This window comes from Cygnus atratus, chromosome 1 (assembly GCF_013377495.2).
Source record: "Cygnus atratus isolate AKBS03 ecotype Queensland, Australia chromosome 1, CAtr_DNAZoo_HiC_assembly, whole genome shotgun sequence".
Taxonomy (NCBI): domain Eukaryota; kingdom Metazoa; phylum Chordata; class Aves; order Anseriformes; family Anatidae; genus Cygnus; species Cygnus atratus.
The window spans coordinates 99,714,553-99,731,782 of NC_066362.1; the positions used below are offsets into that span (position 1 = coordinate 99,714,553).

General features: G+C 42.2%; 1 protein-coding gene across 1 annotated transcript; it reads left to right on the forward strand.

Annotated features, from left to right (window-relative positions):
- Positions 1-2,457: 2,457 nt before the first annotated feature.
- Positions 2,458-13,757, forward strand: HAO2 (hydroxyacid oxidase 2). The gene is made up of 9 exons (XM_035569591.1): positions 2,458-2,552; positions 2,789-2,887; positions 5,537-5,690; positions 6,478-6,629; positions 7,454-7,737; positions 8,090-8,305; positions 10,064-10,222; positions 12,292-12,361; positions 13,702-13,757. The coding sequence occupies exons 3-9, from the start codon at positions 5,560-5,562 to the stop codon at positions 13,755-13,757; spliced, it is 1,068 nt and encodes a 355-aa protein (XP_035425484.1). The 5' UTR covers positions 2,458-2,552; positions 2,789-2,887; positions 5,537-5,559.
- Positions 13,758-17,230: the final 3,473 nt, after the last annotated feature.

A 17,230-nucleotide genomic window follows, 5' to 3' on the forward strand; every position in this document is an offset into this window, starting at 1 on the left:
TATCCTTCAGCAGATTCTTCACCGAGTGTTGTAAAGTCCTGAACTGAACCTGTCACTAGTGGATGTGTCAGTGAGGTAGATGTCAGCTTGAGCCATGGTGATTTGCGATTGGTAGAAAGCAAACATATATAACCAGCCGGAGTAATGAGCATCATGATTATAACAGGAACTAGAGCACAGATTTACACAGGATCTCTGTGTTTGGACTCATGAGCCTTTGACTATGTTAGTATGAAAAGTAAGCAACTGCAAAACCCCAGCTGTGCAGAACTATGGACAAATCAAGCTTTTGCTGTTGACTGCTTGACGCTCTACCTGCAATACTAGACCAGATGTGTGAGTATTTCCTATATTTTCTTCACTTCTCAGAAGAAAGCAGAAAGGAAAGCTTTCAGCAAAATAGTCTTTTTAAGTCTTTTATTGAACTCCAATGAAAAGGGATCCAGTACTTTAAAACTTGTCCACTTTTTGCAATTATATAGGAGCTCCATTATTAGATATTATCTCTGTAGCAAACTTTGATTTCCTTAGAACATTAGAGCTTCACCAGCTAATTCAGAAGTATCAGAAAAAATACTACTTATGGAACAAGAAGTAATTGCTATTTTGCTGAAAGAAGGGAATATATGTAGATCTACAGTCTCCTAAAAGCCACAGCACAAAAGCAGAGATCTTGTCCTTCTCCTGATCCAAACTACAATAGTCACAGCCTATCTTTAATTCATGTAAAATTATGATAACCAAGAAACTGTGAACTTTATGGTTTGCTGAGCTGGCTGCAATGTGCATCCCTGAAGTAGCATAATGACAGATGTGACAGAGGACCCTGCAGATAACTTGCAGGCTGAAGTGAAGATCAGGCCAGACTAGATGTAGCTACATTTATTGCTATGCTGTGCACCAGAAAATGCTAAGAATAAAACACAGAGAACAAAGATTTCCAAGCCTATTAGCAGGCACTCGTGTGATGTGATAGTGTCAGTTTTAAGGACGTTGTGCCTGGCAGGGCATCAAGGACTGTTGGTCTCTTTTTGTTATTACCAGCATAAATTGATATATATGACCCAAAGCTGACATCTAGCGGGGAGGGGAAGGGTGAGTACAGGATTTTTCTTCCCAGGGTTTTTTTTTTTTTTTTTTCCCTCTCTCTGTGTATTGCAGACAGAGACGGTGTTTTGATCTTTTCTTCAGAAGTCATGCTGAATGGATTTTTCCTGGGCAGGAAAGTGAACCAAGATGCTCATCGGCACTAAGCTGAATGTGCATACCTTGTCTCATTTGTGACTAGCATATGGATAGCTGAATACCAGAAGCTAGCTTCACAGTGCTGTCAGCAGATAATAAGCTCTGAAGGCAGAATTTTAAAAAGCTTTAAAAGATGATGCTGTATATGATCATGCCTGGTAGATTTTGGGCAGAACTTCACGAATACACCTAAGAGGAGAATAGATGTTCACTGCAGCTACAAAGATATGTCAATGACCTAGGATTTATGTTGTCAGGAGCTAAGATCTGCTGTCCTAGACCCAAGCAGCTTCTTGGATAGCAGGCCCTGAAGCTGCAGTGCTGTTCAGTTTCTAGTTCTCCCAAGTCCTTTGTCTCACTCACTGCCTCAGCTGTGTTGCTATGGGCTGGGAGGACAAGACGGCTGGTAAAACTCCAGGAACTCACAAGTTTCTGCCTCACCTTCTGCACCTGGTATCACATGTTTATAGGGAAAAATATCTCAATTTTCAGTTAGTAAAAATATAAGTTTCAAGCTCTCATGCTTGCTTGGAAGAATTGAAAACACGAAGCCTAAAGGCTAAAAAACAACAAAGGGCAAATAAAACTGTCCAATATTTACTTTTTGTATCTTGCGAATTTAAATCAATATCATAAATCTGTTGGCACCTCAGAGCCAGTTTGTAATGCTCAGCAGGGGAAATGGAGGGAAGCACAGAGAATTCTCACCAGTTCCCAGGCACAGGAAAGGTAGAGGACAGATAGTGCTTCTGGCAGATGGCTGGGTGGGGAGCCAAAGGAGGAAATCTGCAAGGCCAGGGGGAGAGCAGGTGGACCACAAAAGCACTCATAACCCTTTAAAAATGGCAAAAGACAAAGGCTACTTTACTTGTTCATATACTGTAGGAAGTAAAAAATGTCTCCTTCACACATGGTGGTAAAGATTCAAGGCTCTGTAGCTGTGGGCTGGAACAACTCCCACTGTTTGTGGATCATCTTTTTGGTGGGACTTGTAGCACATACAGCAGCAGTAAGTTACCAATAGGCTTGAAGGAGACAGTTTGGTTGTCCATGGAGTGGAAACACACAACAAACCTAAAAAGCTTTTTTTTTTTTTTTTTGCAGACCCGTTAGTTTCCCTCAGAGACCTGCACAAAGGTGTGATAACCTGCAGCCTTCCTGGTAGAGCTACCATGTTTTCAACAGACTGAATTTTCCTCATGGGAAATGTCCTTTCACCTCCATTCCTACTGCTTGTAGCATCAGCAGAGCATGGGACAGGGGACACTGCCAGCCCATGACTGAACCTCTCTCATCCCTTCTAACAGGTCAGTTTAGGGTTTCAATGAAACCCCAGAAAAACTGTTGCTTCCCTGGGGGGGAATGTGCAGCCTTCAGCCACTGCTCCAATGTTGTGTCCCAAGCAATTGCTTGGTTGACAAGGTGAAGCATTTTTTGGAAGGACCTTCTAATGATCTAATAGCCAAAGTTAGTGTTACACAAACAGTACAAAGTTTATTGCAGGATTGATCTTTAATCTCTTGTGGTTGCTTATTGACTGCAGAAAAAATAGTACTCAGTGAAAAGACCTTCTCTGCATCCTGCTTGTAAGCTGTCTTGAAACAGAGGATCTTACCCGCTGCTGCTCTCCCTAGAATCCAACGTAAGTCTGAACTGAGGTCTGAACTGTGAGATAATGAGGACTGGGCCTGGATTAATTAAAATTCCAATTTATTCTACCATTAAAGGACTTAGTTTATCTTCTTGCGCTTCCTGACTTTGGCCTTCCTAACAGTAGGAAAGCAAAAGTCACGGTATGTGTTTCATGGTCATGATATATGGTATATGAAGATTTGTGCTGTCAGCTGTGGTTGATGTCATGAAGACATACAGAAAAGGCTTGGGATATTTTTACCACCTGCTACCTAATGCCTGCCAGGGTAGACAAAACAACACTGAAGAAGTAAGTCACACTTCCTCTTTGTCTTCAAATGATTCCCTCATCCTTAGCTCTTTGCTAGTGGAGAATGGAGTCCTAATTTTCCAGTGTATACACAGGCATCTCAGTTAGAGAGACATATCCATGTCTGCAATTTGACAGGTTGGATTTGTGTACATAACCTATGTGTTTATCTGTGTCAGAGGCGTACAACATCAGAAACGTGGGACTGGTTTTGGTGAAGCTTGAAACCCCTGTTAATCTGCTGTGGGAGGCTAATCCTGAAAACTAGGGTATTTACTTCTTCCTGTACATTTGTAGAGAAATTAGACCAAAACCACAGCTGTTTTAAAACTTTATGCTTTCATATACCTTGAAAAATACCTATTTTAATCAGACCCACAGAAGTAATTGCAACAAACAATTTAGCAAATTGATTTTGTCTGTGTTTTGTATGTTTCCTCGCAAATGGGCACAGTTTGCTAAAACATTAATTTGCATAGTTTTTAGACCTGGCTGGATCACAAGTATGTAAGTGCAGGCATTTGATAGTCAGCATTTATGTTGGTTTGATTAGACATCTGGGTCACACAATGTCACTTCTATTCCCTGAAAGATTGAGGGTAGTTCTTAGAATCATGTTTCATGTTATGGAATTTGCTTTTTGTCAGTGTTTTCTGTCCAAACTATTTGGACATAGTTTGTCCAAATTTTCTGTGGTCCTTTTTTAGTGTGTATCAGTGCTGTAGTATGCAATGCAAACACCCAGAAGATATTTGTTACAATAGAGAACTGAAGATGTGTAGAAAATATTTTGTGTTTTTCCCCAACTCTGGCCTTGACAATGGCTTGCACTAAGAGTTTGGACATAGTTTTATGATGTGTTCATGCCAGAGTATGTTAGATGAAGACTCTTTACTTGCTTCTCAATTTTATGGTCTTGAATTCAGACAAGGCACTCCATAAGTAATTGTTCAGTCAGGGAGCTGTCCTAGGGGACTATCCAGTGAATGATTTTATGGGACAGCCTTTGAGGAGAATTGGTGGAATAAATAATTCAAATAGTTTTAAGATGGAATTTGTGATGGAATTAAATGACTGCTGTGTCTTAAAATAGCAGAGGACCTAAAGTATCCTCTTCAGGCTTTTGTTCATTAAGACAGAATAAAGAGAGATAAAGAGATGCAAGCTTCTTCCGTCTTTTTTTGGCTGCATCTGCCAGTTTTCATTTTACTAGGGCAGAACATGAATGGCAAAATTTTCCTGAGGTCAGATGAAATATTTATTCACATTGGGTAGTCATAGCCTGATTAAGGAGTAACTGATGTTGGAAAGAAGTTCTGATTCAAGAGGAATCTCAAGAGGCAAAAGACCAGAGTCTCCCTTTAGCTCCTCTAATTCTGGTGGAGCTTCTTGAGGTCATCACACTTGCAAGATCAAGACTTGAAATTTTAGGAAATACCCAAATAAATATCAATCGTGTAATTCATTTGTATGGGAGACAGAATATATTACAGACCAAGTTCAGCAAGCAGTTGAATCCTGATGACTTGGATGTGTTTTTACAAGTTCTTTTAAGTCTGAGGTTGGATTAGATAACCTCCAAAAGTCCCTTATTTTTGCTAACTCTGCCATGATTCTGTGACAGCTAAGCAGGGATTTATGTCATTTTGGACGTATATTTCAAAAGGAATCAGAGCAAGCTCATCACACTGCCCTTCAGACTCTAAATTTGTATGAGGGGCAGCCTTGTCAATATTTTGGGACACAAGTACAGGACATTTAGGAAGCTACGTAGATAAATTAAATGTGTTCAGGGACCAGTGTCAAGTGAAGCAGTATTACCTCAAGATTACCCTGATATGAGAGCTGCCTCTGTCATGCTCTTTATTCCCCACAGGAGTGTTTTCTAAATACTGGGGTCACTGGGTATGTAGAAGTCAGCCAAACATATTGCAGACCAGCAAGTGCTACCCTCCCAGGGATGTGTCTGGCACAGCACATCAAGTGGCAAGGAGAAGCTTGTGGCACCACACAAAAGCCCACTGTGCATGGCACAGCATATAACCATGCTTTGAATATTGCTTACAGTCACCCCTGGATATATAATGCTGTTTGGGTATCTAGCAGCTGTAAGCTATTTACCATGGTGTTGTGTGCTGTGCTGACTGCACTTTGGAGATGGAAACTGAGTGGGACACTCTCAGAAAATAGTCTCAAGAACAGGGTGGGCCACCTAGACTGAGACAACATCTCAGCAACTCTTCTGCAAGGCAGAGGGGTCCAAGGTTTGCATTAAATGCCCTTAGAGTCCCTGGAAGAGAGTGACAGTTCAGGGATCTAATTTCCACTCAATGTTATTCTTTTCTTCAGGGTTCCCAGAGCATCTCTCTGCAATGGCTATGGTGTGTTTGTCAGACTTTGAAGCTTATGCTAAAAAGTATTTACCCAGGATTGCTTGGGATTTCTTTGCAGCTGGAGCAGATGAGTGTAGCACCCGAGATGAAAACATCCTGGCCTATAAAAGGTAATGTAAGGAAGAAGGGGGGGTGTTGTGCTGGAAACTTTTAAACTATATTTGTGTGCAAGTATTTGGGCTCCTAACACCTTGCCTGTTCAAGGTGGTCCCTAGCAAAATATACTTATCTAAATGGCATATGCTGTATGCTCTGGTGTTAGCCTGAATACGGCTGAGATTGCATGAACAAGCAAATGGTATGGTATGGTATGGTATGGTATGGTACGGTACGGTACGGTACGGTATGGTACGGTATGGTACAACAAGAAGGGGGATGAGTGGCTATAATGGAATGAGATGCAATGGGTAGCATGTAGGGAACAGCAGGACGCCTACACATAAGTAGTATGGGATTTGGGGAACATGCTGCAGACAGTGAGGGCAGGCACAATGTACCATGAGGACAGACATGAATGGTAGAGTGGAAGACAGAGACCTGGCACTGGGCTACAAGTAGAAGTAACCTGTGGGATGGACAATAGGAGAACAGGTGATATTAAGTATGGTAAGCTGAAGTGTGAAGTGTAGAAATGAAGTATTGTGGCCAGTGAGCAGGTGTATAGGATTAGTGATAGGTGGAAGTGGCTGAACTGCTGGCTGAATGGACCTCTGAAAACAAAAAAAAAAAAAAAAAAAAGAATGATGAAGAGTCTCTTTATACGTTGTTTTCTTTATTGGCTCAGATTCCTGCATTGCAATAGGCAAATGAAGACCTAGTTTCCATGCAGCTTCAAAAGCTGAAAAGCCATGGGGCAACTACTATCCTGAAGGGTGTTTTATTGCTATTGCCTTGCAGAATTCATTTCCGGCCACGTATGCTGCGGGATGTATCTGTGATGGACACAAGGACTAAACTCCTGGGGACTGAAATCAGCTTTCCTGTAGGAATTGCCCCCACTGGCTTCCACCAGCTAGCATGGCCCGATGGAGAGAAAAGCACAGCCAGAGGTACTCTTCTGCTTTGCTTTTTTGTACCAAAAAGTGGTTTGTGGAAAAAAAATATTTTTCCAGCTCTGCAGCAGAGAAGCCATTAGGATAATTTGAAGTGTGACTGAGCAAAATGTTCAGGCTCAAAGAGGCAAACCTTTTGACAGCCTGTTTGTAGATGACCCATCACATCGTGTGGATAACCCACTTGGGTCTGGTGACACAGAGTGCGTGGGAAGCTGTATATTGCTATACTTCTCCAGCTGCTAGTAATGCCAGATCAGCCCCACGGGAGCTGCTGCAAACTTAGACAGAGACTGTAGACACCATTTCTGAGTTATACCAAGGAATCTCACAGGTCCTCAATGCCATGGCGTCTAGACAGGACACAAAAGTGTTTGGAGAAAAGCAGAACCTCTCTTGCCTAATCATATGTTAAACTTAGAGAGCTGACCCCCAGAAATATCTTTTTTCCTGCGTGCATTTCTGTGTACACTGAGAGCATTTGAGTGTGCATTCCTGTGAGGAAGTGGTCATGAAGATTTTAAAGAAAGATTTTCATGAAGATGAAGTTTTTAAAACACTATTTCCAAAATGAAACCAACAGTTGGTAATTTACCTGAATTTCTTCACCATGGTCCTACAACAGAGCAAGACAAATACAGCCAGTTGTAATCCCTGAGTTGTATTTGCCAACTGGCAGAGCTCTGTGTTTGGCAGGATACACATAAAACAAGAGTTCAGGTGTTCTCTGTAAACACTGCATAAAAAACACCGTACCCATTGTCTTGGTGGGACTGTTCAAGTTGACCTTTATTCTGATTATTTTTCCATACCTCCCAAAGCGGCCAATGCCATGAACACCTGCTACATTGCCAGCACGTACTCCACCTGCACGCTGGAGGAAATCTCCGCAGCCGCCCCTGGGGGCTTCCGATGGTTCCAGCTCTACATCCACCGCAACAGGGCAGTTTCTCAGCAGCTGGTCCAACGGGCTGAGGCCTTGGGCTTCCAGGCCCTCGTCCTCACCGCGGACCTGCCCTACACAGGCAAAAGACGTGATGATATCCGTAATGGTTTCCGGCTTCCTCCCCACATGAAGCTGAAGAACTTGGAGGGAGCCTTTGAGGTTTGTAAAATGATCTCATTCTTTCATTCACTGTGCTGGTGTGCGCCACATGAGGCAGAACCACTGGGTAACTGCTGCTGTGTCCAGGACGTATCTTCTCCCCTCCTGTTTCTGCAGCGTTCTGGCTTGACCTTCTGCCAGCCTGGCTTCTGGTTTTAACATCCCAGTACAGCTTCCTTGGAGGCACTGATTTCCATCCCTGTTATTACTGTCATCCAGACATACATGCTTTAAGGAGCTGGTGAATGTGATTGCTAGCAAGTTTAATGCATCTCCTCTAGGGCAGGAAAAGACTTCAAATCTCTGTATTATTACAGCTTAGATGAGTTTTTTTGCTGTCCTATGGCTACAGGGAGATGACTGTTCCGAGTACGGACTGCCACCCAACAGCTTGGATCCTTCGGTCACCTGGAACGATATTTACTGGCTGCAGAGTCTGACTCGCCTACCTATCATCATCAAAGGGATCTTGACAAAAGAAGATGCAGAGCTGGCAGTGAGGCATGGAGCTCAAGGAATTATTGTGTCCAATCATGGCGGAAGGCAGCTGGATGGAGGACCTGCCACTGTAAGTGAGAAAATAGATGTCCCAATAGTATTATATGGACGTTTGTGCTACGTTTGGGTATCTGTACACGTCTTTGCATATATGCTTCTGGTAGACTTGTGTGTTTGTTGCATGGCTGTGGATGTGTGCAGATGTACTTTAAAATGGTAAGATGCATGCCTTGGCATGGGCTGCCCACTCAAGTATTTTCTCAGTGTCTCGGGAGCACCGAACTCACATTGCTGAAGCAGAACTACTGGCCAACTTATTGGAAATTTTCTTCATTAGCTGGTGCAGTGCACACATATTCTTTGTGCACTGCAGCAAAAATAAAATGAAGCTCTGGACCAAAAATGTACAAATGAGAGTATAATGTACTCTCATTGTTAACCTCTGCCAAAACATTCACAAACAGTGCAGCTAGATTTAGTGAGAGATCTGCTTGCATATTCACAGACTCAAGTCTAAATGGGAATTCATTGACTTTCATAAGCCCGAAGAAAGAATAACTTATCTGAAGAAAAATTCCTCCACTTTTTAATCTGTACAAAAAAATAATGGGTTGTTTAACATGTATGTATTTCACTGCTTTAATTTGATCTCAATTTTTCCAATTGTTCATAGTTTATATGTCTTTATTGCATAGTATCATATTCGTATGGATTTTCTTTTCTCTGTTTTCCTCTGTAAAATAAAAATTGGCACCAGGGAATTCTCTTCTATTCTATGTCAAAGGTGACAATAATAAATAAATAAATAATTCTAAATGCTAAAGACATAATAATGGAAATGGCATCTATGTAAAGCTTCTTTACGTACAGAGACAAAACAATAGATACTTAATTCAGCTCTGCCACTCCTCTGGTACCAAACCTGGCAGAAGAGGCTATTGTCACTGCTCTTGGTGAGCTACTCCTGAAAAATTTCAGCCCAAAATTTTTCAGCCTGAAATTCTGAAAAGTTTATGACCATTTGGAAAAACCTATTTAGCGATGTTAGTTACAGCTTCTCTCCCTAAGATGATGAAAATCAAGCAAGAGAGTCTAAGAGATTGCAGAAAAGAGATCTTTGAGTTTGCTATGAAGGAGAGTTAGTTAGGTCTAGTGCAATGTCATGCCACCAGTTCTACTGATCTTGGGACCAGAGCCAGCATCTCTGCGTGGTACTGTACTGCACTACCAACCTGTCACTATGCTGTATGCTGTAGAAAAGACCTCGGGGAATCAAGAGACAGCCTGGAGGAAATGATATGTTGGCTGTACTGCATAGCAAATTAAATCTTTCATAGCTGCTTTATGGGGCTTGAGGAGGCTTTCAACAGGTGGTCACTAGGACTGCACTGAAATGTGAGTTTGGCAATTTGGACAGTAGCAAGGAGAAGTTTGACATCCTTTTTACAAACACCTATCTTTCATCGTTGTCTCAAATTAAAGTATTATTTACAAGTATTATTTACAGTGAAATTTATTTTTAAAGTCTTTTAAAATTAAATCAGAAAGAAAGTGAAAATATTTCTTTTTCACTTATCAGAAGTGCTGGAAAGAATATCAATGTTAGGAAAACATTGGAAAATAGAACTGACTACTTGGCAACTAGAGCATGGAGATGCACTATGTTGTGCAGCTTTTGATACTGAGCTATTCGTGACAGATTGTTTGGTTTAATTTTGAGAGCTTATGCTATTAAAGTATTGTATACCTTTCTGTTTATGTGGGTTATCTCCTCTTTGTCTTGCAATCAAAAGCTGATCCCAAGTTGTGAGTGGCTGCTTCTTTGCAGATTGATGCTCTGATTGAAGTTGCGGAGGCAGTACAAGGCAGAATCGAAGTCTATGTAGATGGTGGAATACGGAAAGGAAGTGATGTATTAAAAGCGCTGGCACTGGGAGCAAAATGTGTCTTTATTGGACGACCAGCTTTATGGGGTCTGGCTTACAAGGTGAGTAAGGAAGTTTGAGTCTGTATCACGGAATCACACAATGGTTGAGGTTGGCAGGGACCTCTGGAGGCCATCTGGTTCAACCACCCTGCTCAAGCAGGGACACCCAGTGCAGGTTGCCCAGGACCATGCCCAGGTGGCTTTTGAAGATCTCCATGGTGGGATATTCTACAATTTCTCTGGGCAATCTGTGACAGTGCTCCATCACCTGCATGGTAAAGAAATGCTTCCTGATGTTCACACAGAACCTCTTGTGTTCCAGTTTGTGCCCGCTGCTTCTTGTCCAGGCACTGGGCACCAATAAAATTAGCCTGGCTCTGTCTTCACTGCATCCTCCCTTCAGATATTTATAGACATTGGTAAGATCCTCCCTGAGCCTCCTCTTCTCCAGGCTGAACCATCCCAGGGTGTGTGCTTTCTTAACACACTCTCCAAGACTCCACTGGTGTTATTTAACAGTCTCACAGAGACAGTTTTCACCAGCGAGGAATCTTAAGCATTTTTTTTTTGGTTTTGCTGAATTTTAAGTGGAACCACCCCGAATTGAATCAAACCCAGACATTTTGTTTGATTTAAAAATAACACTGAATTTCATTATTTCAAATATAATTTTAAACTCGCAACATTGTCTTGTGGGCCCTGATTTCTTGATGTTGCAGCTTGGTGTTATAATACTGTGGGAGTCCGGACCACCACTGCTTTTGAAAATTGGAGGTGGGCTTATTTGCCACAAAAATGAGTCTGAAAATTTTATTTGCTGTCAGCTTATTCAAAAACAATACGTGATTTTGATATAGCAGTTTCACAGTGGTGTTATGAATTCTTTAGAAATATATATGGAACTCTATCCTATTGACGTTTAAAACATTTTAACAAGATTGAGCACAGCACAAGTCCTGTAGGTATCCAAGCGTGCCACTTCTGTCTCAGTTCCAGTTTTGCAGCTTCTTGACTCCTAGTGTATTGCAATGATGCAGAATCATGAATCAGGCCTCTGATGCAGAAGGTTAACATAAAATATTTAATATTAAAATGTAATTATACAAGTTTTTTTGTTTTTGTGTTCCTTGCTAAGGTTTTGCTTTTTAGCCTCTGGATTGGAGCTTTAAAGCTTTTCTCAAGAAGAAAAAAACAATATTTTTGTGGTCTAGATATATTTTGTGTCTTTAAAATGAGACTCATAATCAGTGATGTGAGTACTATGGCTTTAAGCAAGAAAACACCTGAGTCTTGCAAGAAACCTGGAAGAGATGGCAGCACTGTTTCTTTTGCCAATAAACGCAGAAAATAGGCCTATCATGAAAAGGGTGCCGCTTTGATTTGTCTGCATTTTTTCCGTAATGAAAACAGGGAGAAGGATTTTTTTTTTAGTTCATCTGTGTTTTGGTATTATATATCTTAGGGTATTCCTAGATATGTGATTCAGTGGCATTACTCTAGCATACAAGAGAGGGAGGGCATGGGGAAGCAGTGACATTGTCTGCACCCAAAGCATACTTCATTGCAAGAAATAAAAAATAAATAAAAATAATAATAATAAAAAATAAACAGAGAATATCTTTCACTATTTTACAGTAAGAGCAAAATCACATGTACATTTTATTGGATTTTGAGCTTCTTGGAGTTATTGCTTGGAGGACAAAGAACAGTATACTATTTTTATTCAGCCCTATATCTGAGTATACTTAAGTTTTTAAAGCTTTACCATATATAAAACTCTCATTACTTCGTAAAATAGTGTCAGCATTTTAAGACTTGACATTTTAAAACAAGCCCACTGGTGGAGGTTAACTGAAAACTAAAAAAAACCCTACAGCTAGAAAATGTCAGAAGTGATAAACAGCTTTGTTTTCTTTCCCTGTTCAGATGTATCACAAAAGGAAAAACATCTAAATTAATGTGTGATGAACTAAGCACATCCATCATATCATTTTAATCATTCATCTGTTTGAGAGACTGGAATTGGCACTGACTTGAGGGACTGTCCCAGCTCTCACCGTGCAAGCATCCTGCAGCATTGCTCTGTGCCAGTGCTCCTTTTACCCCGACTGCTTTCTTTGTTGGAGCAGGGTGAAGAAGGTCTTCAGGATGTTTTGAGGATTCTCCGTGATGAGTTTCGTTTGTCAATGGCCTTAGCTGGTAAGCATTTTGCAGGTGATTTGTAATTGGTGATACAGAGGTTATGCATGTGATTGGAGCTTCATGTGCAAGCCATCTGAAATCAGAAGCCTGATGGATGGGTAACAGAGAAGGAATCCATGTGAATTGTTCTGGTTCCAGTTGCTATATTTAAGGTGAATCTTTGTCTCCTGTGAAACTGCTTTGCATTTCAAGTGCCACAGCAATGAAAAATGCAAGGAGAATGTAGGTTAAAGCAAGATTTCTGACCCAATTTAAATTGAAGAAATGCAAAACTACTAAGTAGAGCTGAGCAAAAGTTGGAGTTTCTGTTCAACTGGAAACTGAACATTTTCCAATATTTTACTTAATCTTTACTAGGGTACAATAAATTTTTTTTTCTTTTTTTCTTTTTTTTCCCCGCATGAAAAGTTCAGAAAAACTGGATGCAGAATTTTTCTCTGTCTACTACAGAATACAGCTCATTGGTACGGGTTCAGATCACTGCATTCCACATGCTTAAAAGCCTCTGTGTCTCCTCCAAGCTTTAACTGTTGTTCCTAGTCCTGTGTTTCTCACCTGTGCTCCCACCTGTAGCTGCCACGTTTGAGCAGCACTCACTGAACAGCAGATTTGTACAGTCTGGCCTCCAGTTACTTACATGAACAAGTACAGCATTCAGGTCCAGTGCAGAAGTATTTAAACATCAACAAAGGGTCCTATCACACTTTTAATAATGTTTTAAAGACTTTCATGCTCCAGTGACTATGAACTCAGGTGGATAGCAATGCTGACTAGGAGACTGAAACTGAAATCCATTAGGGAATTCTTAATGGTCAGTTTTTTTGTGTTACTTTTTCACTAGTAAAGATTACTACAAGGGTTTTTCCAAGAGGCTCTCATGCTTTACTTGCAAAAGAACACAGAACTTGGCAAGAGTAGCAGGTTGGGAGCTTTTTAGAAGGGCCGTGAAATTCCACTCAGATTTGGGCAAATGAAACAGTACTTGCAAATCTTCATCTCCAGTCATTTCACACACGGTGTTCTCTCAGCCCTATGTCCTTTTTGTGTACCTTTCACTTCTGCCTGAATCAGATATTTCCCCACTCAGATTGTTATAAGGATCTTTTTTTTTTTTTCTCCTAGTGTCTTAACTACTTTTCTTTTGTGGGAAGCCTGGTGCCTAACCTCAAGGCTGAAGATGCCATTGTGTAGCAGGGCTCCAGGGTGTGAGCGGCTGAGGTGTCAACCTAGGCCCACACAGCTCACACAAGATTAGGCTTGTGGGCCGTGACTCAGAGAAGTTTCATCCACAGACCTTTCTCTCTCATCAACATGTTTAATTTCTCCATTTATTTCAGGCTGTGCCAGTGTCTCAGAAATTGGCCGGCACCTGGTTCAGTTCTCAAAGTTGTAAACAGCCTCCTGCAATGCGCTCTGAACAGCAGCAGCCAACAGCTGAGGTCCCAAAACAGACTGAAGAGAGAAAAAGAGGTGCAAATGCAAATGTTGAATGTAGGCGTCTGAGAAGGCCTTCAGGAAACTCCTGAAGCAATTAGGGAAGGCTCTGTGTTAGCAACAATCAAAGTTTGCCTTTTTTTTTTTTTTTGAGACCAATGAATTCTTTAATACTTCAGATAAATGTTACTTGCTTAAATACATGTAATTTAAACTGTTTGTTCTCTGGCATTACCTGTGTTGGGCCTTGCTCCCAAAATCTGTTATGTCTGGCAGAAAGACTTAGCGGAAAACTATGTCCCTTGCTTCTTCCACTTGGTCATCCTACCACATCAGACTGCAGCTCAAGCTACACACTTTCCTGCTCCAGACAGTATTATGATCAATGTCTTCCATTGCCTGGGTTTGCCTGGATGAAATCATAGCAGATACAGAAAGAAAATGCATCAGCTGACAGGCACCTCAGCTCCCCTTTATGGTGGGATGAGTCTTGTCCTCTGCTTCTAAATGCAGAGAAATGAAGTCACTAGTAACCTAAATAACCCCCTGTGCTCCCCACAGAGTGAACCTCTTCCTTCGCTACATGGTTAACGTGGGCTGTAAACTCATCAGAGCAGTGGTCAGGACACATGCATCTTCAGAGCATGGTGCCAGTTTGTGACAGTGCGTAAACAACCCCGCTGGTGCTGTGGTCTCTCATAACAACAACCAGGAGATTTTTCTTTTTTCCTTTTTTTTTTTCCTTTTTTTTTTTTTTCCCACATGGATGTTTCCTTTTCTGTAGCATTCTTTCAGTGACATCATCAAGTCTTTCTCCTCTCTCTCTTCCTTACTCCATCTCCTTTTACCATATTGTTGGCTCTACCAGCCCCCCTTCTACTTTATTTTTCTTCAGAAATATTTCAATCCTCATCTAGGCTATTATTTTTATATATCCGTAGCTAACATGAGCCTTCCAGTGTCATGGACCTTTGCAGATATATGAAAAGCAGCCACAGCCTCCCTCTCCAACCTCCCCAAATAGGCTGCTACCTCCTGCTGATATCCTTATGCAACACAGACAGGAAAGATAGCTTGGGGAGGGTGTTTCTGTGGCGGTTTGGCAACGCTAAGGAGAAAACATTGACTCAGGATGGTTGTGTTCCTGCTTTTCCAGCCTGCCAGCAGCCAGCCACCTGCTCTGTTGTCTCAATGCTCTCTTCCCATACCAGTCTGGGAAGGCTCATGGGAGCACCAGAGCCACTTTCTGTGCTTCAGCCTGGAGAAGGGAGCAAGGAAGAAAGCTGCTGCCCAGAGCTGGGGGAGCCACTGGAGAGCAGAGGTGAGGCAGAGCAGGGGCAGACAGGGCAGAAGTCAGATGATGTTGGTTAATGTCCACTGGGGCTTGTCTGTGCCATAGGCTGCAGCGTGAGCAGAAGTACCCTCCTCCCAGCTGGCATGGGGCAGCTAGCCTTGGGAGGATAAGCGGAGCACTCTGCTTGATAAGCACCACAGCCACAGGTGGTGGGGTGTGCCCTGTGCTGGCACCACTTCAGCATTGTCTGGCTCTGTGCTCCCAGGCTGTGTTTGAAGTCGAATGCATGCATTCCCACCGGGCACTTGTGGAGGGATTTGCATGCTTCCTTTTTAGAAATAGCAGTGGAACCTATTTTTATGCTTTTTATGATCAGCTTTAGCCTCTGGAGTACCAAAAAGGTGCCTTTCACTATTTTTTGCTTATCCAAATGCTGCAGCTACAACGTAATCCACTAAAGATGTGTTTACTGTAAGCTCTTCGGCCTAGGAGGAGTTTAACAACACTTGGATTTTAATCTTTGTGTAATGCTCTCCAAGTAAAGCCATAAACAGAATTCATCTACAACGGCTGAAATTCCTGTGTGGACATTTGGTCTTTGTTATAAATGTGTTATGTAAATCAGTGGGGAATTGGGCCAGTGCAACTGGAAATAAGCTGAATCTCAGTAAAGAGTTTAACTGATTTAAATTCTCAGGCTTAATCAAGTCTTTTAAAAAAGTCTAGGTAAACTACAAATGAAAACATATAATGTGTCTCTTCTTTAAAAATGCAATGTAATGTTAAAAATACCTGGCAAGAGACATGGCTTCTTGCTTTCTTTAAAGTAATTTTTAAGGTCAGACAGCTACTGCTTATATGGTACTTCAGGGCTGCACAAAATGGCTGAGGTATGCTGGGCAGCAACAGAGAACTGCCAACTTGCTGGGCACCTCCTCTGCTTAGTGCACCTTCCTGTCTTCCCATGCACTCAAGACTCCATTTTTTGTACACTCACAGCTATTTTCTTCTTTCTCCTCTCTGCTAATCCCCTGGATCTGCAAGAATAGGAAGGACTGAGTCATGCAAAGCAGGACTCAGCTGGTGTGACGATACCTGAACCCTGGAGCTGTTGTCCAAGGCTCCACCATTCAGCTGGTGCCTCTCCCTGCAGGACTCAAAGAAACCCTGTCGCCCTGCTCTTTGGCATAAATAGAAGCACTCCATGTGATCCACTTTAGGAATGAATCAATTTTATGGATTAGGAATGAATCCATTTTAGGACCAGTCTTCTTCAATGTTTTCATAAACAATTTGGATATAGGACTTGAAAGTTCCTTGAGCAAATTCACGGATTATAGCAAATTGGGTGGAGCTGATGACTCCATCAAGGGTGGTGAGGCCTTGCAGAAAGACAAATTAGAGGGTTGGGCAATCACCAGCAACATGAAATTTAACAAGAGCAAGTGCCAGGTCCTGCACCTGGGAAGGGACAACCCTATATGTACAGACTGGGGGACCAGATGCTGGAGATCAGCCCCCCAGAAAGCGATCGGTGGTTTTGGTTAACACCAAGCTGAACATGACCCAGCAGTGTGCTCTAGCAGCCAGGAGGGCCAAACATATTCTGGGGTGCATTAAGCACAGCACTGCTAGCCAGTCAAGGGAAGGGATTGTTCTGCTCTATTCTGCACTGGTGCAGCCTCACCTCAAGTACTGTGTGCAGTTTTGGGTGCCACAGTATAAGAAAGACATAAAACTGTTAGGGAGTATCCAAATTAGGGCTACAAAGATGGTGAAGGGTCTGGAGGGCAAGATGTATGAGGAGCAGCTGAAGTCACTTGGTTTGTTCAGCCTGGAGAAGTGAAGACTGAGGGGAGGCCTTAAGGCAGCCACCAACTTCCTCACAAGGGGAACCAGAGGGGCAGGCGCTGATCTATTCTCTTTGGTGACCAGCAATAGGACCCTAGGAAACGTCTTGAAGCTGCAACAGGGGCGGTTCTGTCTGGATACCAGGAAAATATTCTTCACTGAAAGGGTGGTCAGGCACTGAAACAGGCTCCCCAGGGAAGTGGTCATGGCACCGAGCCTTCTGGAGTTCAAGAAGCATTTGGAGAATGCCCTCAGACACGTAGTCTGATATTTTGGGTGGTCCTTTG